The 27562-nt window shown below is 34.6% G+C and overlaps 1 protein-coding gene across 2 annotated transcripts in view; it reads right to left on the bottom strand.

Annotated features, from left to right (window-relative positions):
• Positions 1–27562, bottom strand: part of MSR1 (macrophage scavenger receptor 1) — a 92671-nt gene that overhangs the window by 48157 nt on the left and 16952 nt on the right. For both annotated transcript variants that reach the window (XM_017963740.4, XM_008979241.6), the window contains exons 4-7: positions 23836–24248; positions 18509–18695; positions 8758–8838; positions 2694–2774 (exon numbers count right to left, since the gene is read on the bottom strand). In XM_017963740.4, coding sequence (XP_017819229.1) covers positions 2694–2774; positions 8758–8838; positions 18509–18695; positions 23836–24248 — 762 coding nt within the window. The remainder of the gene's footprint in view (positions 1–2693; positions 2775–8757; positions 8839–18508; positions 18696–23835; positions 24249–27562) is intronic.

Genomic DNA, 27562 nt, shown 5'->3' with positions numbered 1-27562 from the left:
CCTTTTTTCCACCTAAACATACGGTTCTCAAAATGTCGTCCCTGGATTAATAGTATCACCTTCATCTGGAAATTGGTGAGGACGGTGAGCCCAATCCTAGAGCTACTGCATCAGAAACTCTGGGGTGGAGTCCTGGAAGCTATTTTCACAGATCTTCCTAGTGATTCTGATGCCAGCTAAAGTTTGAGAAATATAAACATAAAGAAATTCTATGCCTCTTTTAGGCCAGCACTAACAAACACTACTTCCTTTTTTTTTTCATGTAATTGTTTAAAAAGTGTTTTTTTTTCTTTTAATTATACTTTAAGTTCTGGGGTCCATGTGCAGATCGTGCAGGATTGTTACATAGGTATGCATGTGCCATGGTGATTTGCTGCATCCATCCCCGTCATCTACATTAGCTGTTTCTCCCAATGTTATCCCTCCCCAATCCCCCAACCCCCTGCCATCCTTCCCTTAGCCCCTCCACCCACCACTAGGCCCCAGTGTGTGATGTCCCCCTCCCTGCATCCATGTGTTCTCACTGTTCAATGCCCAGTTACGAGTGAGGACATGAGGTGACAAACACTACTGTCTGTGTAACATATTTTCTTACAGGATGAAGTTAATCACTCCATACTACTTCCATAGAGCATTTTGTCTAACCCCACCAAGGTTGTTTACTTACCACATGGAATTATAGTTATTTGCTTATGCATTTGTTTCTGTCTCTAGCTCCTTAAGGATAGCAGCTGTGGTGTATTTATCTCCAGCACACAGAGACCCCTCATCAACTGTGGGGACTGGGTGAATGAATGAAACAATACTCTTCAAAGCTAAACATAGGTTTACACTTTGATCCAGCAATCACACTCCTAGGTAAACTTCTGTCTACGCAAAAGCCAGCACATTAAAGTTTATAGCTGCTTTGTGCATTATTTCTAAAACTTTTTTTTCTTTTTTTTTTAAGTCAGGGTCTTACTCTGTTGCCCAGGCTGGAGTGAAATGGCATGATCTCAGCTCACTGCAACCTCTGCCTCCCAGGTTCAAATGATCCTCTTACCTCAGCCTCCTAAATAGCTAGGACTACAGGCATGTGCCACCATGCCTGGCTAATTTTTGTATGTTTTGGCAGAGACAGGGTTTCACCATGTTGGCAAGGCTGGTCTTGAAATGCTGACCTCAAGTGATCTGCCCGCCTCAGTGACCTACCCACCTTGGCCTCCAAAAGTGCTAAAATTATAGGTGTGAGCCACTATGCCCAGCCTAAAACTTTGAAACAACCAAAATATACTTTAACAGATGAATGGATAAACATTTTGGTAAACTCGTAAAATGAAATAATATAGAGTAATTAAAAAAATGAGCAATCAGACCAGGAAAAGATATAAAGAAACCTTGCATTCATACTGCTAAGTGAAAGAAGCCAGTATGACAAGGCTACATGCTGCATGATTCCAACCATATGACATCCTGGAAAAGGCAAAACTATGGAATCAGTAAAAAGATCAGTGGCTTCCAGGAGATTGATAGAGTTGGTGGAGCACAGAGGATCTATAGGGCAGTGAAACTATTCTCTTATACTGTAATGATGGATACATGACATTATACATATGCTGAAACACATAAAATGCACAGCACAAAGAGTGCTCACTAATGTACATAACAGATTTTGGTTAGTAATGATATATCAGTGCTGGTTTATTAATGTTACATATGTACCACACTAATGCAAGATGTCAGTAACAGAGGAAACCATGTGTACATGGGTGGTTTCTGGGAACTCTCTATACTTTCTGTGCAGTTTTTTTATATGTAAAAATGTTCTAAAAATAAAATGTATTTTAAAAATGCCTCAATGATAGAGACCCTATTCTTTTTTTTCTTTTTCTTATTTTTTAGAGACAGGGCCTCACCAGACTGCTTAGGTTGGTCTCAAACTCCTGAGCTCAAGCAACCTTCCCACCTCAATGTCTCAACTAGCTGGGACCACAGGTGCACAGCTCTGCACTTGGCATGACTCTATTATCTTGATGATAATTCACTTTGGAAAAAAAAAAAGAAGCAAACAGGAGATAGTAAGCCTAGCTCTTTCTAAAATTGCTGTTCAAAGCAATTCAATTCTGTTCAAAGTGTGCAATTCAAGCTTAGGCCATTGGCAGAGCTGACGGAAATAATATCACCGTGTGTACATTTCAAAATGCTGAACAACCTCGATTATTAAGCACTAGTAAATGATAGCATATAATTTATTTTGCATAGGAGAGGATTTCAGACTTCTCTGTATTTTGACAACTGTAACCTCACAAAGTTTGGCCAGTTGTGATTAAACAGGTCTTCTTTATACTTGTCTTCTTTTTTTTCTTTGCCAGTCTTTCAATTCTCTTTGTTCAAAGATGGATATCATTGTTCATGATGATCTATGATTGTGAAGAGTTTATAAATCCTGTGTGTTTATTTTTAATGATTTTCCTTTGGGATACAGAAACTTGCCTCAGGTGAACAGAAGTCAGTTTCAAGAATTCGATTTCAGAAACCATTTTTTGACCACAAAATAATTGCATGTGAATATTACTATTCACAAAATAATAATCATTTATCATCCAATAATTTAAAAATATGTATATTACATATATACAATATTATGTATACATATACATTATCTGGTGTTTCTTCTACATATTCTATAAAGAAAATACACATTATCGTAATACCTGGCCTTCCTGTATGTCCTGGGAATCCTCGACTTCCAGGAAAACCAATTGCTCCCCGATCACCTTTAAGACCTGGAGTACCTACATTATTAATGAAGAAGAAAAGGAGGTAGTAATTCATTTTTCATACAGATTTGAGAGTATAATGAAAAAATCTAGTTTTATCAGTGAATATGAAATTAGAGAATCTCCAAATGGAGGAATATAACTTTCCTAAAATGTAATGTGTGACATTGAAAGATAATATAAGCAATAAATATAAACCTTAGTATATTTAGCATATTGTAGCTATTCAATAAATAACATATTATTAGTAGAAATAAAGGCACCTTAGAAAAAATAAATCTTGAGTTTTAACCAAAAGGCTTATGTAGTCAACTGTTAATAATCAAATGGCAGGATTTTGCTGTAGTTGAAATGACAACTTTAATATACATAAACTGAAAATTGAATTCTTAAGGTTTGCCTTATAAAAAAAATGCAACTCAAGCAATGTCAAGTATCAAAGAGTGTCTATAAAATAAACTAGCGTCTTAGCTCTGAAATATATTACTTTATCTATCATGGGTCTGTTCTTATATATTTCATTGTAATCCCAGGTACACACACACACACACACACACACACACACACAGAAAACACAGATTTATTTACGAGTATGTACTAGATACTTACGCAAATCCAGGGTGTTATATGCTTACGTGAAAACTGAGAATAGCTACTTTTTATCCAGTATTACTATGGTGACCATAAAAACTACATATCAAAGAAAATGTTACATTCCTATGTAATAGAATATTTTATTCTAGGGTATAGTGGTTCTTGATAAACTATTGTAACACAGTTTAAGGATCTTATTTTGTGTCATTATCAATTCAGAGAGATCCCATTAATCCAATTTCACTTGATTCCTTGGGAAGGCATATTGTAAGAAATTGATTATACATTTTTTCCCAATACCAACCTCTTAGAATATTACTTTTAGTTTATAACTTTCAGAAGACAGGACTTATACATATTAAATTCATTTTTAAAATCTTTTCTTGAGGTTTATTAATAAAGACATTTAAAAATGGGCTGTCCTCTAAGAAGTGCTCGGTTTAAGAAGTACATTATTCTTACTAGTAAAAAATATTATTTAACCCAGTGTAAAACTTTTATTCCAACAGAAATTAAGCAAACTTCCAAAGTGATAAAGTAATAAACTATGGTTAGAATTACTGCTTCCAAAGCAATAAAGTGATAAACTATGTATAGAATTATTAATAAAGTCAGGACATTTCAACTCAATTTAATTACAAAGTAGTATATATTGGCTGGACTTCATAGCATACAGCCTAAGAAAGACCTAACATCTGTTCTCAGTACAAGCTGATTAATATTTATACCTTCCTTCACTATAGAAGCAAGGTAGTGAGACTTCTGCACTGGTAGTTACCAACATCTGTCATTCCAATTTACAAATAAAAACATTGACAGTAAATTCTGCCAATTTTAAAAATTGGGAAACATTTCCCTACATTTTGTAGAGTGTCATTCACAAATAACCTCCACTTTTACTATTTCTTTCATTAATTCAAGAAAGATGTATTGTACACATCTTAGTCATCTTAGTATATTCCTAGAGTTTAAAACTATCCTTATCCAAACAGATCTTCCAGGGTGGAGAGACAATGAGAGTCAGATAGTGAGGAAGGTAGCAAAGAAAGAAGGCAATTTGGGGGTTATAATGTTAGAAAAACTGGGTAATAGAATAGCGAATGCCATGGGGCCTCCTTTAGACAGGAACGTCAGAGACGCCTCTCCCATGATGACTTCTCAAGTACTTTACAGTGACGCTCAGAATACAGCTGCTCAACTAAAAATCAAGGTTGTTTAACTACAAATCAAGTACATTTTCAATGGGTAAGCAAATAAATCTATAAATGAAGAGTCTGAGATACTTTTGCAGAAATCAGGAAGTCACAGACCTCTGTTCTAAGAGATGGTTAAGCAGACTCTATATGGTCTATGGAGTTATGTGACTTGTTTAATGATGTTTGAAAATGTAGTCCCCGAAGTATAAGCACCACTGTTGTACTTTATTGCACAAGATCAGATACCCTGAGCCTTTCAGGAGGCAATTAACTAATTTCCTACAATAATCTGTGGCAATGGGAAAGGATCTGGCACCTGCTTCTAACACATGGACAATGTAAGTACAACTACATGGAATCTAAGTCATGGGATGTTCCAAGAAACCTTAGATATCATCCAGTCAGAATCCATCATTTTACAGAGAGAGTACCATAGACCAGAGCGATCAAATCACTTATATAAAACTGATCTGTAATTATTCACATATCCTGGATGCCCTGCTCTTTGCAAGCTCCTTTCTGCAATCTAGCGGACTGGTTAAGGGCATGGACTCTGTACTCATATCCTTTGGGGTTCAAATACCAGCTTTGCCACTTACCAGTTGCTGACTGACCTTGAGCAACTCATTTGACCTCCCTGTATATTCCACCTGTAAAATGGGTATATTATTTGTTTCTGCATCATCAGGCTGATGTGATAATTAAAAGAGCTCATACATATAAAACACTTAGAAAAGTGCCTGGCATGTAACGAATACTTAGTAAATGTTAGCTTTTCTTGCTCTACTCCATCTCCTCCTCGTCCTCCTCCCCAGAAATACAATTATTATTTTCATCAGCCTTTGTAAAGGCTTCTAAATTTAGTTTTTATTTAATGTTACATGTGAATTTTTGGTGCTGCAAAGAAAAGTCAGAACTGGGACAAAGGATCTCTCAGCAAGGCAATCTTTACTTCCTGCAGAAAGGGCACCTTCACCAGCAGTCTTGCCACAAGAGTATAACAACAACAACAATAAAAAAAACCTGACATATTTATCCTTTATGCAGTTGGGGTTGTCCTTAATGCTGCGTATGATCTCTGTTGGTTGGAGCCAGACTTCACAATTTAAAAATGAACCTGACTGGCTAATAGCTTAAAACTTTATTGAATAGGTAAAGGCAATGGAGAACAAAAGGAAAAGAGGAAGTCCAAATAAGGAAGGGACAGGAAATTGCTTGCTAGAAAAGTAATAGCATAAATATCTTGGTTAAAGTACAAGGACATAGAATGTGCTACGTGCCTGTGAGCATGTCTAGCACAAATATCTTGGTTAAAGTACAAGAACATAGAATGTACTACGTGCCTGGGAGCAAGTCTAACAGCTACACAGAATAGAGCTTAAAAAAGAGTTATTAGCAAAAAGCAAGAAGGCTTTCAAGAAAGTGTTTAAAACAAACTATTATTTCTAACCCTTTTGATTTATTCTTTAACAAGAAAGGAAACTTTAAAGAGGAACTTTTCTACTTCCTGTATTTAATGATATGTTTACAATTAGCCGTGAATTTTTTTATTCATTGGCACAATTTGTTACCTCCAGAAGAATCCACTTTCAATACTCAGGCATAGAGCAACAGCCTGCAGTCAGGCAACACTCCTTATTCAAGTGTATATTTAGGGATCCTGTCCTCATTGGAGCCTGAGGGAGGGGCCTTCTTTGGCCACAACTTATAGGAATGGGTGGGATGGGGTAAAGATATATGTGGATATAAAAATTAAATTGGTTCCTCTCTTCCAAATTAATAAAACATGGTTCCTCTTTTCCACTATCTCTGGTTAAGAGAGCTTTATTTTCTCTTCCAGAGGCATGATTCCTATAGTGGAAAATTCAGACTATGTAAGGGAAGTAAATAGTATTGGTTGATGTTGAAAATTCTGTAGCCAGAGGAGCCTTCAGTTCTCTCCCAGGGCATCTTATGTAGGTAGCCTGTCCCATGCCTACAGGTTAGGCTACCTTGTTATTGATCACTTTGGGCATAAATAGCTCCTTAGATGGCACACAAAGAGTTTCCTTTAGAAAAGAAAGAGTTGTTTCTCCTTCAAAGCACTGCTGTCAAGGGACAACAACTCTAAAGTCAGACCCTTAAAAGGAACTCATATGAGATAAAAAATCCTTGATCATGGCATTTGCCTCCCTTATAATATTACTTTATCATCCTGGAAGCTCTGCGAAGTCAGAGACTCTGTATCTGTTTACAAATTCTCTATAGGATATTGTAGAACACCAGGCCTGGAGAAAGTGCTCAGTACATAATATTGTGAGTGAAAAGTGATAGGTCATTTTCCCTGGCATGCTTTCAAAGAAATAGCCCTCTCAGATAAATTTATTATTTGGGCAATAAAGCATATTTAAACATAATATCCACCCCACTATATAAGTAATAATTCTACTCTATTTAATGTATTAGTTATTTGAGGCCACTAGGACAATCACTTAGGTTTTGCAGGTATTTGCAGCATGGTTATAAGTCTTGGTGAGTCTGACTTGTTCAAGCTGAGTTTAGCGGGCTCAAATGGATGTAGAGGTGGGGACTTAGTAAACCTGCTCAAATTAGAAAGTTGAATTATTATGACTGTCCATCATATACTCTTCCTGATTTTCCTATCAAAAATGAGGCAATTAGACAATCTGGCAAAGAACTGAACAGATTGTACCAAGTAATCAGGGAATAATTCATTAGGAAAGATACCTGGTATTTTGGATACTTTTCTTTCAGTGTACCAAACTAAATGATAACCTGATAACCTAAAAGAGTCGTTTGATTACCCCAGTCATTTGATTACCCCCAGGAACTCAACCTAACTGTCTTTTATAAGGACCTGGGTAATGCCTGTTTGTGTAAATGAGCAGTATCAAAAGCAACAAATTATGACATCACTTTTTACCCTGTAAATTTAAACCATGACAAAGTGTTAATTTACAAAAAATTAAAAAAAAATCAAAGATTCTTTGCAATGGTGTCTATTTATAACTTTAACACAAGATGAAATTTACAAATCCTTCTATTTCATACATTCATAGTTCAGAAACAGCTACAGAAGATGCTCTCAAGAGGAAGTATTGTATGGCAAGTTGTAGCCCAGACTAAACTTTCATGGTTGAGTTATGAAGCTCTGACAACAGCAGTTTGCATAAAGGAGCTAACCGACCCTTGACAATAGTAGTTCTGGCAGCTGATTTAATACTATTTCTTTCCCTTGCTTATGACATTAATGCACCATTGTTAATATCTGCTTAGCATAAGTCATGCTATTCATTTTCAAAAATTATTTGTCTGATGTGACCAGGGCTAGTCAATAAATTGATCAGAAAGAAGAACCTTGTATATCATTAAAAGACAGAAAAATAAGATGAAATACATGGTATTTAGACATTTTTTTTGGTAAGACAAACCTTTCTAGTTATAATTAGACCTTGCAACATACTTCCTACTTTCAGACAGCATGCAGGATAGTTGATTTCTAGCCAAGGCTAACATGACAATTACGTTATTATCTTTTTTTAAGCAAATCTGATGTTCTCTCTTCTGTGTCTTGTATTGTATTCTTTCAAAATAATTATTCGAAGATTAAAACTTAGAGAAAAGTAATCTGACACAACTTTGCTCTTAGTAAAATACAGAGAGTGACTGACAGCAAAGGTAAATGTTACCATATTTTAACCAATATTTACATTCAGATTAGCTTAAACAGATATATTCCAAAGACTACACAAGAAATATAGTCCAATTTTCTTGTGATTCATAATTCACTACTAGTATGAGTTTCTATGTCTTAAAAATCAGACAGCCTGTAAATGTGAAGATGATTTATTCAACATGAAGATAATTTTTGTACTTCCCTTCATATGTGAACTAAGGTTAGGTCTGGCTTATACTGTTTGTCATCAATTATATACATGGCACTCCCTAGTCTTATGAACAATTCCATTTGGTTACTCTGGTTAAACAATTTATTTTCTTCAAAAATCATAAGTAATGCTTACCATTTGGTATATTATATGATTAGGCCACTAGAACATTTAATATCTCCCCAACACACACACACACACACACACACACTCACACCCTCTGCAGGATATAAATAAAATAACAACCCTCCCCTACACATGTACCTGGATATATATATTCTATCCTCACAGTATATGATTAAATAACTATTATTACCATACCTATTGGACCTGGAAAGCCTCGTGGACCACTTTCTCCAGAGGGACCTCGATCTCCTTTTTCACCTGGGGGTCCAGGAGGACCTTTAAAAAAATTACAGTTACTTATGATAGTTGTAAAGCATCGGGAAAAAATGGGTTAGTCCTCTATCAATATATTTAGATAAGGAATCCAAAGTCTTTTTTTGCTGTGCAATAATATAGAATGAATAAGACTGAACTTCCTGAATGGAGGAGAATTCTGCTATTCTGGAATAGAATGCCCTATACTAATAAGGATGACACTGCCTCAAAGTAAACAACCTAATGACATATTAAATCTGAGTGTGCCTAACACTCCTCTAAGTTCTGAGACTCTGGAGACAGACAAAAGACCACAGGCTGGCACAAAGTCACATTAGTGTTGAACACATCCTAGGCAGTTAGACATTGAGTTAGATATAACATGGAGTTAGCTACTATATGGAAAATGTGTAAGTACGAACTTTAAAGACTCAAGCAAAAAGGAAAATTCACACACAGTAGACAAGCACTTTGTTGGAACTGACTATAAATTCAGATATTTGTTGGTGAGCTGGAGATCAGCATGAGTGGTGATGGCTGAAGTCTTTATTGAGAAGGTAGGATATGAGGGGTATTTTCAAGAATAAATAGAAGGAGAAGGAAAATAATTCCTAGGGAGTGAGAAAGATATGAGGAAAGGCAGGAAGGTGAAAATGAGTAGAGGAATTATTTTTTCAAGTAAAATATTAAGTAGAATTCCTAGATTGATACAGGTACTATAAAAAAAATGGAGACACTGCAAAGAAAACTTTTGTCTCATAATTTTTTCAGGTGGCTTTCCTGACAGCTGCAATTAAACAACACTGAATTAGTCATTTGTATTTCTTTGTCCAGCAAGACAGATATCTGGTCATCATGTCTTTAAAATGATTATACCCAGTATGTCTTTAGAAATGAAAGATAATCCTACCAACATTCTCTGTCCCATATGTAGTACACAGGACAAATAATCTTTTCTTTATTTAAAGAAGAAACTTAGTTTCCTTTCCAACACCGAAATAAAGAAACAGAAAGGAACATTATTCCATAGTGACATTTTAAAGGAAGCATTTTCAATTGCTACTGTTTGGTCACCTACATAATCCAAGGACAACATACAAATATATACAGCATCCCTGGTTAGAAGGCACTTGTTTACAAATTTTAATCAGGTGGGGAGACATAATATGTGAAGAAATCTAAGAGGGGGCCACATGAATAAAGATTATCTCATGAATAAGTACATGTTGTCTGTTTTTTGTTGCCTATTTTTACATCCTTGACTCTACTTCTGTCTATTTCTCTTCTACCTCCCATTTTCTAAGGTCCAATTTGGGTTTTAGAAGATCAAGATATCATTACTCTTCTCAATGGAATGTCCTTTTCTCTTCACATGCAACATTGGACAAATATTTAGTTATATTTTTATTATAAAAGCAACTCTACTAATAAGAAATATAAAAGCCTAGACAAGGCATGAGGACAAATATAATTCATAGTTGTGTTATTTTTGTTGGTGGGAGTGTAAATTAATTCAATCATTGTGGAAGACAGTGCAGCAATTCCTAAAAGATCTAGAAATAGAAATACCATTTGACTCAGCAGTCCCATTACTGGGTGTACCCAAAGGATTATAAATCATTCTATTATAAAGACACAAGAAGTACACTGTTTATTGCGGAACTGTTCACAATAACAAATACTTGGAACCATCGCAAATGCCCATCAATGATAGGCTGGATAAAGAAAATATGGCACATATATAGCATTGAATACTATGCAGCCATAAAAAAGGATGAGTTCATGTCCTTTGCAGGGACATGGATGAAGTTGGAAACCATCATTCTCAGCAAACTGACACAGGAACAGAAAACCAAACACCACATGTTCTCCCTCATAAGTGGGTGTTAAACAATGAGAACACGTGGACACAGGGAGGGGAACATCACATACCGGGGCCTGGAGGATGGAGGGGTATGGGAGGAATAGCAGGGTGTGAACAGATTGGGGAGGGGATAGCATTAGAAGAAATACCTAATGTAGATGATGGGGCAATGGATGCAGCAAACCACCACCATGGCATTTGTATACCTATATAAGAAACCTGCATAATCTGCACATGTACCCAGAGCTTTAAGTATAATAATTAAATTTTAAAAAGATTATTAAAATTTCCTTCCTGTGTGTGTGTGTTTTTCATGTAATTGTCATGCAAACAACATACTACCAGGGATTTAGAAATCAACCAGTGCATTATATCCTAAGGTGTAGCTTAATTGTTGCGAGACATATATTTAAGTGCAGCACAAGAAATGTCAGGTTTCTACAACAAAGAGAATCTGTATGTGTCTCCTGTTTGCTCCAGAAGAATGCAGTACTTCCCAAGAAAAGAGGTTTAGAAACCTTGCACAACCGTGAACACTCCATTCATCACTACACAGCAGTGAATCAGGGACAGACACTCAATTTACAGCCTGAATTTTGTGAACTAATTGAAGGGAAGCACAACCACAGTACTCAAGGATGGTGTTTTGAAAAAAGTGCACAAGCAAAGACTTCAGTTTAGTAACTAAGGTTCCAAAGCAAGACACAGACATTCTAGGAAAAACTGGAACATGAGGCAAGAAGAAACAAAGGGGCACAGGGAATAGATCTCGGCTGTTAGCCTCTGAAGTGGACTTCTCACCATTTCCTTGGTAAGCAAGAGACAGAAGGAGCTCTCCTAATTACTATCCTGTCCATTATATTACAAGTAATTATGGGAACTGTATACAGCTTTCATTTTGGAGTATTAGTTCAGTCACAGCAAATACATCTGTATTATTTTACAAAATTTGGAGTCAAAAATCCCTCTCTGTATTTTTACATAAAAACACTAATACCTGGTATTTGAATCATAGAATAAGAAAACCAGGTAAAGTTTTTTTATTAGAGTTCTAACTAGGCGTGTTGAAAGTACATTTTTATTGTCATTCTATTCTCCATGTAACATTAATCTCACTTATTATGCTCCATTTTTGTACATTGTTATAGCTCTTTTACTGTTTCCAACAGAATGTGGGAAGGATCTCAATAAATGTTTTAAGTGTCTTTTAGATACACTCGGGGAATAAAATAACAAATAATATACCACTTTACTCTTAGTTTCTGATGCAGAACTTTTGAGAACATTATCCACTACCTTGCCACCTTCCAAAATTAGCCTCCTGTCCATCTCTATTGTAGCCCACATCTTCACCATCACACAGGTGGACTATTTCTAGAGCTTTTTTATCTGGTCTGAATGTATTTTGTCTATTTCACCTCCAATTTCCTTCAGTGTTGGCTCTCCTCTTTTTGATAAAAATCTGTTTTGCAATGTCACCATCAAATTAAGGAAATGCAGTAATTTGTTCAGCCATATTATGGGAAAAAGCATGAAGACTTAGAGTCTTTTGTAGTCACTTTCTTTGTTCTTAGTTTCCATTTAGTCTTTTCAAAGTTTTGTTCCATATTGACATACTAACTGCCTCTTTGCATCAATAAATGGACAAAATGCTACCTCCCAGCTCCCTTGCTGAAATACGTAACAAAAAAAAACCCCAAAGAAACAACTGGGATCATATTGGCCAAAATATGATTTACTCTAGTTCAAGAAGCCATAAAATTTACATTATTTTTCATCTTTAATATTTTAAATTACAGGTATAGGAATGATTCATAAATGCTATTATAATAATCTAGCATGAACAATTACTTCTGTAAAACACATGTACGAAATCTACTATTTAGCTTCCCCTATGATTATTTCTTAAAAAGGAAAATTAAGATTTTTTTATATAACACAAAAATGTACTGATATAGAATACTGATAATCATATATATCATAGACCAAAATTACCCAATTTACTAGAAAAGCAAACCCAGGCATGTCATATCATTTAAAATCCTCAGATGATAACATAACACTAATAATATCTAAGTTTCCAGAACTATGCTTCCTTAGTTTTTATTCGTTATGAGCATTAATTATCTACTTTGTTTTCTATCTTGTTTCATATTCAGATCATCATTGAAGTCTGACACATCTTCTAAGCCACTGCTGCCTAAACCTGCTTTTTTTCCCAGTTTTCATGCTCTGATTTAGATATGTTTAAACTGAAAGATATTTAAATAATGTTTAACTAAACATATTTATAGTGAATTAGCGAGTGAGTTGCCCAAGGTCTTAAAGCTAGTTTGGTAAAATGAGAACATTTTGCTCACTTCTTTCCTGACATCCTGTGCTACCCTGTTATAAATGCAATTGACTTCATTTTCCTTATCTGTTCTTCCATTATTCCTGAGCTGAATTTTTCCTTTACATAGTGGTTATATAAACTCACAATTCGGTTACGTTGCCTAGGCTGGTCTTGAACTCCTGGGCTCAAATGGCCGTCTTGTCTCACCCTCCCAAAGTGCTGGGCTTGCAGGCGTAAGCCACCACTTTTAGCCTACAGTCCAGCTATGAAAATCTCAATAATTAATTGTATAAAACTCCAAATTCAAATGTCATCAGTTGCTTTTTCATTTTCTCTACTATGATAATCAGTACTTCTTTTTTTGGTGCTTTTATATCCTAGAAAGCCAATAAATCTAAAAATTTTTCAAATGAATGTTAGCTTTTCTCACCAGAGAGTCAGATTATATTTTCTTTCTCTTAAATACCTTTCTCTAGAGTTTATCGCTTTGCTTCTTTAAATCATGTTGTCCCCAGCTCTCCACCAAACTCTACCTCACCATTTCCACAATGAAATTTTATGTAGTTCTTAAAGACTCTAATTATTATAACTACTGGAAAAATGTGTTAAAAAATCTTTGTCTCTTTGACTATATATTTAGTGATTATTGATATAAGGGAAAAGAGAACACAAAGTAATTACACTAATCCTACAATCAACATATGATAAAGGATAAAGCACTTATCAATTCCTAAAATATACTTCTTAAATTATAATTTAGTAAATATATATTTTATGGCTAGGTGCTTTAAGAGATATAAAGAACAGTTTCTAATTGAAGTAACTTGTGTCCAAGAAGAGTTAGCACTCTTGAGGAAGACAATATGAGATACTCTTAAACATATTATTATATTAAGACTTCTCTTGTAAGAGAATACTTAATGTTCTGTATTAAGACAGAAATAAATGTCAGCTGGGCATTACTCTTGGTAGAACCAGCAAAGGCTTCATGCAAGAGGTAGCATCTTAGGCACTGAATGATAAATAAGATATTTTCAAATTCATATCAAAGAGAAAATATTTCACATAAAGGAAAAAGCATGAGGCAGGATGTAGACAGTACTGGGTATGTTAGAATCACAGTCAACTTAGTTGAAATATTTGGTATACAAAAAAGACAAAGGAGGGAATTAAGCATTCAAGATTAGTTAAGAGACACACTGAAGACAACCTTGAGTGCTACAGACAAAAATGTATGTCTAATGAGGAGGCAACAGACAGTCTTTATGCAATCTAAGCCTTCTCCTTAGGAAGATTATATTCAACAAGGGTGCAAAAAGGATTATAGTCTGGGCAGGAACAACTTCAAGTCTGGGAAAAAGTGATAAGAATAATTTATATGAGGATATAAAGAAATGACAAGGGAATAGAGAATACAGAACGTTAAGAACTAATGGTGGCCTTGGGAGATAATAATAAAAATAATTAAAATTGGTAGCTTGGAAACCTGGAAGAATGACATTCCTATTACAGAGTGTAACTTGCTAAGAAGAAAGTGTTAGTTTCACTTGGTAATTCAACACATATATAATTGCTCACCCACCACTTTCCAGACACTATTACAGGCACTGGGAATGCAGAGGTGACAAGAAGGAGAAGACTTAACCTCACAGAGCTCACATTCTACTGGAGAAGATACATGCTAAACAAGTAAGCAAATGTATAGATGACATAATTCTATGCTGGTAAGTACTATGGGGAAATTAAAGCAAATCATGGTAGAGATAGATGGGGGAAGTTAGAAAAAGAATGGTAGAAGGCAGAGGAGGTAACTTCAAGTGGAGCAAAGAAGTAAAGATATAGAGAATGTTTCAAGAAAAAGAGAAAATGTCTAGTGTTCATTACAGACAGCACAAAGTGAAACAGGCACTTCCTCCTTATTAACTTTTCTTGTTTATGGAATTTAATTCTTCCACATTTCCAAGCTAGGCAGAAGGATGACTGAGGGAATATTTAGAAAATTGGAGCAGGGAAGTAGACAGGTGACAGACAAACTAGAAGTTTGGATTTTATCCCAAGTCTAATGAGAAAATATTGGAGTATCTTAAGCAAGAGAGAGAAAAGGCACATTTCATGTAAAGAGAGAAAGCACACACATCTAGTAACTGGTGTGGGTTTTCTTAAATAAATTTTTCTTTTTGTGCTCTATTTAGAATGCATTTAGAGTGGAAGTAGGGACACCAACTGAGAAGTGGATGCAGTACACCAGACTGGAATATGGTTGCTTGAATTCAAGTAGTAATAGAGAATAAGAAGTTGTTTTATTTGAGATATTATATGCAACAAGAATTAGTAGGACTTACAAATAGATTATCTAGAGAGTGAGAGCAAGAAGTCAAAGATAGCTTCTAAGATCATGGAGTGAGCAAGTAGTTGAAACCATCAAAAAAAACTGAAAATGCAACAGATCTGGAGAGGTGGATAGGGTGGCTAGTTAAGAAGCAAGAATTTGGTTTTGAATTTGTAAAGCTTTGGGCATTTATTTGAAATCCAAAGTGCAGGTATCTAATTGTTAGAGAAAAATCAGATTAATTCAAATGTTTCTTAATTATCTGTTTTAATGTGATAAATACTATATGTAATATGTGTTCTAGATAAGCAAGCTATAAAGTAAATAATAAAAAGAACACCCTTGAAACATCACAATCCAAAAATAGGTATCTACCTAGATGTTCCCCCATCTCATTCATCTATTTCCTTTTCATAAACATTACGCTGAATTTTGTATTATTTTCTTAAATTTTAAAACAATCATTAAATTACATGTTTATGTTTCTGCATATGTACGTTATTTAATTTTACTATGAGCATTAGAATAAAAAATTGTCTATAGTTTTCTGAGACTTGTTTTTATTTTTTTCTTGTCATCACTTGATTATTAAACTTAATTTTCTCAAACTAGTGTGTTTGAAATGAAATCACATGAAGTTCTTTGTTCTATTTTTCTAATTGCTAATGATATAACATGAGATTAAATATTAAAATCATGAAATAGAGATTAACAGACATGGAAACTGGAATGAGAACATTCAATATGAATTTTATGTCAGTTACAGAGGAAAGGAGAGAGAATTGTGAAGCAATAGTCAAGGTGATTGAAGCTGGTTATATTCCCAAACTGACAGACACAAATCTGCTAATGTAAGAAGTACAACAAATGTTAAATGGATAACTTATCAATAAAAAAAAGATTAGCAAAACTGCAGATATAAAAGACAAAGAGAATGACAAATAGATTGGTGGCAGTCATTTTAAGAGCCACATGAAAAGCTTGAAGCCAGGGTACTAATTTTTTCAGCACACTGATAGAAGTAATAATAATAACTGTCAACCTAAGAAGTGTGTATGTAGTAAAATAATTTCAAAGATCAACACAAAATAAAATGAAATCAAAAGGTTTCACTATCAATTTACTTTCACTAAATGAACTTCCAAAAGATATACTTCAGGCAAAAGGAAAATAATCCCAGAAGAAATGACTGAGATACATTTGCATTTAGAAGGGCGAACAACCGGTAAATTCACCGGCAAATTTAAATAAATATTTATTGTGTTTGGTGGTGACTATCTGAGGAGGTAGTGCAGAGTTAAAAGAATTTACCGACCGGGCGCGATGGCTCAAGCCTGTAATCCCAGCACTTTGGGAGGCCGAGGCGGGTGGATCACGAGGTCAAGAGATCGAGACCATCCTGGTCAACATGGTGAAACCCCGTCTCTACTAAAAATACAAAATATTAACTGGGCATGGTGGTGCGCGCCTGTAGTCCCAGCTACTCAGGAGGCTGAGGCAGGAGAATTGCCTGAACCCAGGAGGTGGAGGTTGCGGTGAGCCGAGATCGCGCCATTGCCCTCCAGCCTGGGTAACGAGAGCGAAATTCTGTCTCAAAAAAAAAAAAAAAAAAATTTACCACGATAGTTGTAGATAAAGACAGGCAGATTAATTAGTGAAAGTAGGAAGATATGTTACAAGGAGGCAATGAGCAGGCCAGCAGAAGAGGAGCTGACTTCCGGGAAACAAAGGCTTGCTGGAGATTTTATAGAATAGTGTTTATACTGTATGCTGAAGGGAGCTCGTGCAGTACTGATAAGCCAAGGTTACAATGCAAGGTAACTTGCAGGTATCTGTTGATAATTTTCACGCAGGAGGGCTACATGTTCTGGACCATGAAGAAAGGCAGATTTATAGCTTATCCTCATTTTCTTTTTGCTTTCCCTAGTCCCACCAGCTTGACTAATTCTCCCTAATTAGGGCACAAAAATATTGTCTGTACAAAAAAGAAAAATCATATTGACTAAACGCTTGATAAAAACAAAACAAAACAAAACAATAAAGTAGAATGAACTATACTAAAAATATTAGTAAACTAGGTAGGAGGACCATCAAAGCATTTTCTCTTTCTTATGTATTTTAGGATGAACATTAAGTTACTGATCAACTTCAGACTTCAAGATGAATGTTAAGGTCAACAATCAATAAAATTAGAAATACACTACAAAGTTTCTAAAACCTTTTTGGTAACTTTGGTAGAGAGAAAAATTCACCAAGAGAAAAATATTAATCGATCTGAAAGTGGCAATAAAGGAAAGCAAAGGAAACATAAAACAAACTGGAGAAAAACAGAGCACATAATAAGATACTAGAAATAAATACAGTGAAAAGAGATTGTCAGATTGTGTATTTTTTAAAATAAAGGTAAGCATTCATTACAAGAGACAAACCAAAAACAAAGGATACCAAAAGGCAAAAGGTTGCAATCAAAATATAGAAAAATACCTGCAAATGGTTGAAATCAAAATATAGAAAAACTGTAATGTAAAGCTAAAGCTAAAATATCTACAATGTAAAGCTAAAACTAAAAGCACGTGTGTGTGTGTGTGTATATACACGCATACACACATGGATATATATATATATCACATATATATATATCACATATATATGTGTGTGTGTATATATATACATAAATTAGTAAGATTCAGTTCACCCTATCTTATTTTACTAACAGGTACTGCAGAAGAAATGGACACATCCATCATTATTTTGGAAAGTTCAAAAGATCTTTTTAATTAATAATACAGTCAGGTAAGAAGTAAAAAAGACTGGAAGTTTTGAAAAAACTATTAATAAGCTTGATCTGTGAACATGTGAAGAAACTTGTAATTACAGAAAATTTGTATTTGTCTTCAGTACTTTTGAGGTAGTTTTTTAAAATGAGAAAATCATTAGATTTTAAGATATATTTTGTTTATCTCTTTCTATTTGAAGGATACAAGGCTACTGTTATTTTACTCTATCTTGATCTAATTTTAATATTTTTTCCTCTGGGTATCTGCAGTAATTGTATGCTCAAAAACTATTTCTTTCAAACCATAGGATTTCAAATACAAATTTCTGCATGTATCAGTACATTTGAATATATATCATTTTCTGGAGGAATGACAAGACATTTTACCTTGAATTAAAGTGATATTTCTCAGTGTCTGAGAATGTTCCCAGTCTTTCAGTCTGAGATCATTAGTGATGTTATTCAGTACTTTCACTTCTCCTTTTATTTCCTGCTCCAAATGCACTTGTTCTTCTTTCATAGCCATGATTTCTGCTGATACATTGTAAACACGCCCCTCTAATTTACTGATTTCCTGTAAAACATAAGTGAGCATTCACAACCTTGGCTACATATATAATTATCAAATATGAAAGTTCAAGAAACCCTGGGAGTTCAGGTTTTTAAAAACATATTACAGGAATGTTATGGAATAAGAATACAGAAATTAGAAAACCTTTTAAAGTAGTAATTCTATAATTGTAAAACATTTCCTCTTTTGACCGAATGGCTGAATGTTTACAATCACAACCCCCTCCAAGGAATCCATTTAACATATTTAAGATACATTTCTATTCCCATATATATAGACGTCAAAATGCTAACAATAAAATAAACATCATATGGTTTTAATTTATCTGAAGTATAATGTCTTCATATTGTAGAGTCACAATATATTCCAATTCCATAAATTTGATGTATTTATATGGGAAACTGTCTTATAGTAATAAGCAAATGTCATAATCCTCAGTGGTGATGAACACTGACAAAAGATTTTCATACTCAGTAAAACCTCAAAATAGCATATTAACAAGGCTTACTTTCAGTTTGCATTGCCTCTGTATTTGAGGCATTGTTAGTGCTTTGTGTTTTCAAATACATATACATTTTGTGTATATGTAGAGAGGATCTTCCTATAGGCTGGAATATGTTTTTATATTTTACTTAATAATATATTAAGAATATTTAATATTAAATTACTTTAGAGACTGACATTTTCAATAATTTAGTGGAAGTGAAACTATTTCTCAAAATTTATTTAGGATTCCTGTTCATAGTGTTCTGAGCTGTGTACTTTTCTACAACCTTAAACAATGCTGTCATGAACACCATTTTAAATGTATTTACATACTGATACAAGTACTTTTACAGAACCTTCCTGGAAGGTGGATTTGACCAAAGAGACTAAAAATTAAACAGCATTTTGTTCAAACATTGCCATACTCCTCGCCAAACACATGCTACCATTTTTTTTCCTCTTACTGTGTATCACTATCCATTTTTTGCAGCCAACAACTGGGTACCATTAATATATTTAAGTTTGTGCAGTAAGAGTAGGTACATAGCAAATTATTATCATTTAACTTGTTTTTCAAATTATAATGAGGTTAAAGTATCCAGTCATTAAATTTTTGACAATATTTATTAATTTTTCTTTTAGATCCTTTGCTTGTTTTTCTCTTTTGGTGTTTGGCTTTCTCTTTGTGATGAACCAAATCTCATCTATTCTGGTAATATTTTGTGTCTCTCTGTTCTACATTTTATCCCACTTTTGTCTTCATTGTATGTTTATTATTTTATTAAGTACTTCTATGTTCTAAAGTAGATAGATACTCATTTCCCATTTGCACATGGAAATAGGCCCGTGGTATATGTTTCTTTGATCCAGACGTAAAGTGAAAATTATATTCTTTTGAACTGGACTGAACTGAAGACAAGTTGAGGTGAGAGGTTTAAGATGATCAGGGTATAAGACCTTTGACAATAAATGAACGTGCATCTAGGTTTATCCTTCACTGGCACTATACTTAAAGAGAGAGGCTTACCAGCTTTCATTGCTCTAACTGTGCCTTCTCCCAACCAGAACCTTATTCTAGACTAGAATTTCTCTATTCGCACCTCCTCCTTCCCTGACCATTTGACATTTTCTGTACAATACCATCATTATAATAAAGGTGAAATAGTGAGCATGGATGTTTGGAGGGCACAGCACCATGATAAATATCCTTGACTTAATTTAGGTGGCTAAAAATTGCTGCAAGTATGACAGCTAGTTCCAGATATTCAGCAAAAGGAGTTAAGGGACCAGAAAGTGATTTTGCTCCCTAGAAACTAGGAATTATTCGAGTTTTTCATATGTAAAAGCTTAGGCTACCTTCTTTTTCCCTCCTTGAAAACTGCATGTGGCACTTACATTTGTCAAATTTCACTGGAAATTATTTTTACTGGGAGGAGAAAAAGTGTATTTAATTTTAAAAAATCCTATATGGCGTCCATGCAGACCTTCCACCCACTGCCAGCGGTGACCTTCCTAGAAACAGGCGTTTAATTTTGCAGTCAAACAGTCCTTTTCACCTGTCAAAGGAGATGATAAGTGGCACCCCATCTTTCATTTGGTGCCAGTGTTCTTCCTTTTTTCAAATTAGTGTTTGGTGTGTCCTTGATAAATGTTATGCTGGTATCACTTATAAGCCATTTCTTCAAACATCATTTACAAATTAAGGCATTAATTCTGCACTGGGCTAAATATTCAAAGACCAATAAAGTTATTCAAGCATAGGGGACAAGAGTCCCAATGTTGTTCTTCAATGTACACAGGAGTACACACACACACTCACTTTCTCTCTCTCTGTCTCTCTGTCTGGTACTGACCTAGTTTCTAAGTCTCTATGAGTGACTACTATTTTTAAAGATATATATACTCTAATCCCAGCACTTTGGGACGCCGAGGCAGGTGGATCACGAGGTCAAGAGATCGAGACCATTCTGGTTAACGAGGTGAAACCCCGTCTACTAAAATATAGAAATTAGCTGGGCATGGTGGTGCGCGCCTGTAGTCCCAGCTACTCGGGAGGGTAAGGTAGGAGAATTGCTTGAACCCAAAAGGCAGAGGTTGCGGCGAGCCGAGATCGTGCCATTGCACTCCAGTCTGGGTAACAAGAATGAAACTCCGTCGAGAGAGAGAGAGAGAGAGAGAGAGAGAGAGAGAGAGAGAGATAGTTCTGAAAGTTTCCCCATTCCCTCGTATTTCCTTTTCTAATGCTGAAATTCCCTCCAAAACATAAGTGTAATCTATCGAAACTCAAACACCTCACTGATCACCAGATTTTGATTGTTTTCATTAATTATCACTGCAAATAGGTTCAAAATTTCTACCACCTTCCAAATGGCTTCCAATTTGCTTTAAATTCCTCACATATGTGGGTTCAAAAGCATTCCATGGTCGGCCACGGGCAGTAGCTCATACCTGTAATCCTAGCACTTTGGGAGGCCAGAATGGGTGGATCACCTGAGGACAGGAGTTCAAGACCAGCCTGGCCAACATGGTACAAACCCTGTCTCTACTAAAAATACAAAAATTATCTGGGTGTGGTGGCACATGCCTCTGATCCCAGCTACACAGGAGGTTGAGGCACAAGAACCACTTGAACCCAGGAGGCAGAGGTTGCAGTGAGCCAAGACCATGCCATTGTACTCCAGCCTGGGAAACAGAGTGAGATTCTATCTCCAAACAAACAAAAACATTCCATGGTCCTGCAGGATTTGAAGCATTGACAGAATCCAAAGTATCCTTCTTTTTCTATCTCATCCACCTTCCCTCTTTCTTTACCTCATCTCAGCGCTCCTCTGACTCTATTTCTACATAAAATAGTATTTCTTGTCCACTATTCTTTCCCTCCAACTCAGTAAATGTCTATCCTGATAACCAGCATTTTAGCTTCCTCACTTTCTTGCATTCTTCAAACCTATGAACAGTTTCTTCTTTGTACACTTTCTCTAATCTTCCTATGGCCCGTCTTTGATATCCCAATACCCTTTGATATGCTTAGATACTTACTAGCAATGTAGGAAACACTGATAGATTTTAGAAGTGACATGGAATAGAAACAGAGTATCAGGGTGTTGGGATGAGGTTCACCAACAGAATCTCCATACACAGACTGGAATATCATTTTGTTTTGACACCTTAAGGTGAGGAGCATGTACAAGTTCAAAAATTCTGAGTGCTTTAAACTTACAAATAAAAAAATATATAATTTATTAACCTGTTTATTCTCTAATCAATAATTTAGTTGGTTTTGATCTGATGTTACAGCTTCAGAGATTTATCTTTGCTCTATAAGTAACATCCCTTTTAAAAAATCACTACTGTGTAATAACATAACATACTGTATTTGCATTATAATATTGTATTTATACAGAAAATAACCTCATTAAGTAGGAATTGGTCTATTCAATAAAATTTACTTGAAAGATGACAGCATTGCTTAACTAATAATAAAAATTTTATAGACCACATTAATTATAATCTTGGGTCTTAGGTATTTTTAATATAAAAGTTATTTTTTCATGTCTTTTTCAAAGCTATAGTCAAACATTTATTTTTCATGGAGAGAAACAAATTATCCAACAAAAAGGATATACAATTTAGAAATAAGCGATTTGCTTCTTAACTCCTTTCACATCAATACAAAATAATCCAGATCTTAACCAGGGCTGGCCACAAAGTGGTCTGGAGCAGACATCAGAAAATTATGGTTCGTGGGCTAAATTCAGCTCATAGTCTGTTTTTGTAAAGAAACATTTGTTGTATCACAGATCTGCTCACACGTCCATGTACTTTCTGTGCCTGCTTTTGCACTACAATGGCAGCAATGAGTAGTGACAACAGAGATCATATGATCCTGAAAGCCTAAAATGTTTCCATCTGGCCTTTTACAATGAAACTTTGCCAACAATTGGTTTAGAGTGGTGTTGCAATAATGAAAGGGATATCAGATGAATCTACAGACTGATTGTGATGATGCTTTTTTTGCTGGCTTCTTGCTATTTAATTAATACCATACCTTGCATAGAAGTAGAAAACTTAATGTGTATTTGATCTTATGATGATAATGAATATACATTATCATCCTATGGTTATCCCATGATGATAATATGTACACATTCAAAATTTAATTCTTTATAGTTATTTATACACATAACATCATATATATACCTGTTGGGAGTGGCAAAATAAATTATTTTAAAATTTAGATTTTTTTTTAGGATAACCATATAAAATAAAAGGTTTCCATTCCTTTGATGATGAAGAAATACTGGGTCTGTTGCAAAATTCACAAATATAGAGTGTTCACTTCTCAAGATCTGCTAAGATAATCTAAAAATTATGATTGGTTTAGGCAGTCTAATAAGACATTTTAACAGTATTTATATAATGGTAGTCTATACTCAATGGGAAAAAAACTCCCCCTTTTCCTAAGAGTTTGGAAAAGGAAATCCATTTCAAATCCTTAAACACTCATTCAAAATCTTTTGACAAGTTCACCAAAGAAATCAGGGTAAACAGGATGATAAAACAGGGTTTGCAACTTTTGCTTTCCTTACTGCCTAAGGAGAAAAGATCTGGATGGATTCAATTCCAGCATATGAACTTGTAGTACAAAAACTCTTACCTCTTGTTGCTTAAAGGTACTCTCTTGCATTTTGCCATTCAGCTTTTCTATGTTGAACTGCAAATCAAGCAATGTGGTATTCAAACTTATTAAGGACTTGGAGATTTCATCTATTGCATTCTCATGTCCCTGGACTGAGGAAAACAAGGTACGTAGCTGGAGAAGAACGTCATTAAATCTTTGATCAATTATCAGGCTGAAATTTTGGAAATGCTCTGATTCTACGAGGTTGGCTTCTACATCTGAAATATGTTGGATTCTCCTCTCCATGTTGCTCATGTGTTCCATAACGAGTTCTTGAAATCTCATTTCCTCTTCGCTGTCATTTCCTTTTCCCATAAGATTTTGTGTTATGTCATTCACATTAGTTGAACCAACTGAGCAATTCTTCGTTTCCCACTTTAGGAGTTGAGCTGTATATTTAAGTAAAAATAAACCAGTCATGGCCTGATACTTAAACGCATACACTATCTCATCCCATATTGTTCCATTCTGATCATTTTATTCTATTCCATTCCATTCCAGCATTTGAGTATTTGTTTTAAATCTACAACATGTGAACTACAATAAGTATGTTGCTGAGAAGCATACATTCTCCCTTTCCTATTTTACATTAAGATTAATTATATCATGCTTTCTGAATTGCTGCTTATCTGAATCTTCTTGGCCACTGATTTTGGCTTTTCCAGTTCAAACAAATTCCATAGATTATGAAAGGCAATGTATCTATGAAACCATGGTTAGAACAAAATGGACTAATGCTTAATAGAGTTTCTAAAGTAAGCATGTTGAATATGTTAACGATGCTGCTGATGATCACGATGACCACAAAAGCAATATGTGGTAAAACACTGATGTCATGTACAGCATGGATAAATTGTTGGTTTATCTTCTTCATTCTTTCACTTAAGCTGCCAGAGATATGTCACTTTCAGTTAACGCAGACCTAATTCACAGTCGGTGGAGCAGGAAATTGGGCAGATACATTTGTTCTCTTTACAAAGGTACTATTTTTATAGAACTCCTTTTTAACTATTGTAAAATATAATTTACCATGAATCTCATTGTTCTAGCTGAAACTATAACATTTTGGTGTATGTGTCTCAACCCTGGTTCTGCCTCTATTATCATATTATTATCTTACAATATAACATTTGTATACAATCTGGAAACCACTTTTTAATTTAATGTTCTATCATAAGTACTTTTTCATATTACTAATGTTTAATATTGTTCTACAAAAATAATTTAATAAATTCTATTGTATTTTATGTACAGATCTGCCAGATTTATTTTAAAAACAACTGCATTTAGTTTGCCTCTGTTTTCAGTAATATAGTCAATGTTTGGATGAACAACCTTGTGATTATTTCCAAAAGAAAAAAATTATATTTCAAAATAGTATTTTAGGAACATACTGAGCTGCTGACAGATATCCCCAAATGGGCATATGTTCTCTAAACAAGCTAATTATCACTTTGAAATAATTTAGAGCAATATGTTTTACAGTTTTTTTAAAAAAGGCATAAACTTTAACTTTTTATACAAAAATAATGTATAATTATAGACAATGAGGAAAATGTTAAACACAATCTTATCATTCAGTGATGGTTAAGATATTTTATTTTTCTGTAACTCTATGTGTCAATTTATACCTTTTAGCAACATTTATATTAGTCGTATTCATATTAGATTGGATGTAAAAGATTTTCCACATTTGACAATTATGGAACACTAAAAAGAACAATTTCCTATGGCTCAAAAATATATGCAGCTCCACCTGAGTCTATCAATTTTCTTAGCCAAAGTGATAAGGTGACAGTACCAGTTTTTTATATTTTTGAGGATTAAACAACAGATGAAAAACATTTAGTTCTACCCTAAGTCAAGGATTCTGTTCCATAAATTAGAGCTTGGTATTTACATAGGATCTAGTTCCCTGATTCTAGAATCTTTCTACACTCCTCCATTACCAACTAGGTTACTCTGAGCAAGTTACCCATCCCTCTCCTGGCTTTGGTTTTCTCAATTTGTAAAAGTAACAATGACCTCAACAGTGGTGCTGAGCACAAAAGCAATAGGCTTATCTATTCTTCTAAAGAGCCTTATATGTGAGAGATGTTATCTTGGTTACAGAGTCCACTGTATTTTTTATCTTTACTTAAAGAGGCAGTTTGATGAGGGTTACTACTGCAGCTATCATTACATTAGGAATGTCAAATATGTAATTAAACTACAACTCTAATTAAATATGTAATTAAATTCTAATTTCAAAAAATGCACGATACCATATTTTTCCTGGTTGTATTAATTTAATATTAGCTAACTTGATATAACAAAATATGTGTGACAATATTTTCATGCAATCTATAATAGAGATTGTATATTTTCTATATTTCTTAATTTATCAATAACTTGGACATACAAGTATATTTCTTAACTGCATCTCATCACATTTATTAAATTCACTGTGGGGAGCAAGTATGGGGTTGACAGCCTCACCCATGCATTCATTAATTCTATGATTTATTTATTACATACTTACTATGTGTAAAGCATTGTTTGAGTAACTCTGGGAATAAAAGAACAGTTGGGAATGAAATTTGACAACAACTAGAAGTCCGAATAAATAATTTTTAAAAAATTACTCAAAATATTCTTCTAACATCTAAAAATGGAAATACCATTTGAACCAGCAATCCTATTACTGGGTACATACCTAAAGCATTGTAAATCATTCTATTATAAAGACACATGCACACATATGTTTATTGTGGCAATGTTTACTATAGCAAAGACTTGGAACTAACCCAAATACCCATTGATGGTAGACTGAATAAAGAAAATGTGGCACATATACACCACGGAATATTATGCAGCCTTAAAAAAAGATGAGTTCATGTCCTTTGCAGGGAAATGGATGAATCCAGAAACCATCATTCTCAGCAAACTGACACAGGAACAGAAAAGCAAACACCACATGTTCTCACTCATAAGAGCGTACTGAACAATGAGAACACATGAACACAGGGAGGGGAACATCACACACTGGGGTCTTTAGGGGGCTGGGGAGATTGGGGAGGGATAATATTAGAAGAAATACCTGATGTAGGTGACTGGGGGATGGAGGCAGGAAACCATCATGGCATATGTATACCTATGTAAAATCCTGCAGCAGATGTACCCCAGAACTTAAAGTATAATATTAATTAAAAAATTCCTCTAACGTTGTCCTTTTTTAAAAATTATAATTTCCTTTGAAGTAGTAGTTAAGAATTTGGATTCTAGAATAGAACTGCCTGGGTTAGCAATTCAGGTGCAGCCCTTTATCAACAATGGCATTGAACAAATTACTTAATCTGTCATTGCTTCTATTTCACCATCTGTATAAATGGGATACTAATAGTCAGTGTCCAGATAATTAAACGAACTCTATGTAAAATACTTAGACCACTTACTGGCACATAATAAACATTTGATAAGTTTCAGATGTTTGCTATTATTAATATTTGAATTCAATATGTGTGATTCAATAACCTATATGCCCAAAACTGATTAACTATGGGGAATTAGCATTGTGATAAAAAACTTTTTCTGGAGTTGGATGTTCCCATGAGCAGTTATCTCTGTGCTTTATTTTACTACGCACATTGCTCTGATTGCTCAACCATATAATTTTACTTTCCCTGGAAGTAAGTTTTATTTTGTATCAGTAAAGCAAATATTT

This window comes from Callithrix jacchus, chromosome 13 (assembly GCF_049354715.1).
Source record: "Callithrix jacchus isolate 240 chromosome 13, calJac240_pri, whole genome shotgun sequence".
Classification (NCBI taxonomy): domain Eukaryota; kingdom Metazoa; phylum Chordata; class Mammalia; order Primates; family Cebidae; genus Callithrix; species Callithrix jacchus.
Note: the sequence above shows the minus strand (reverse complement) of the source record. Positions and strands in the feature narration are given on the sequence as shown.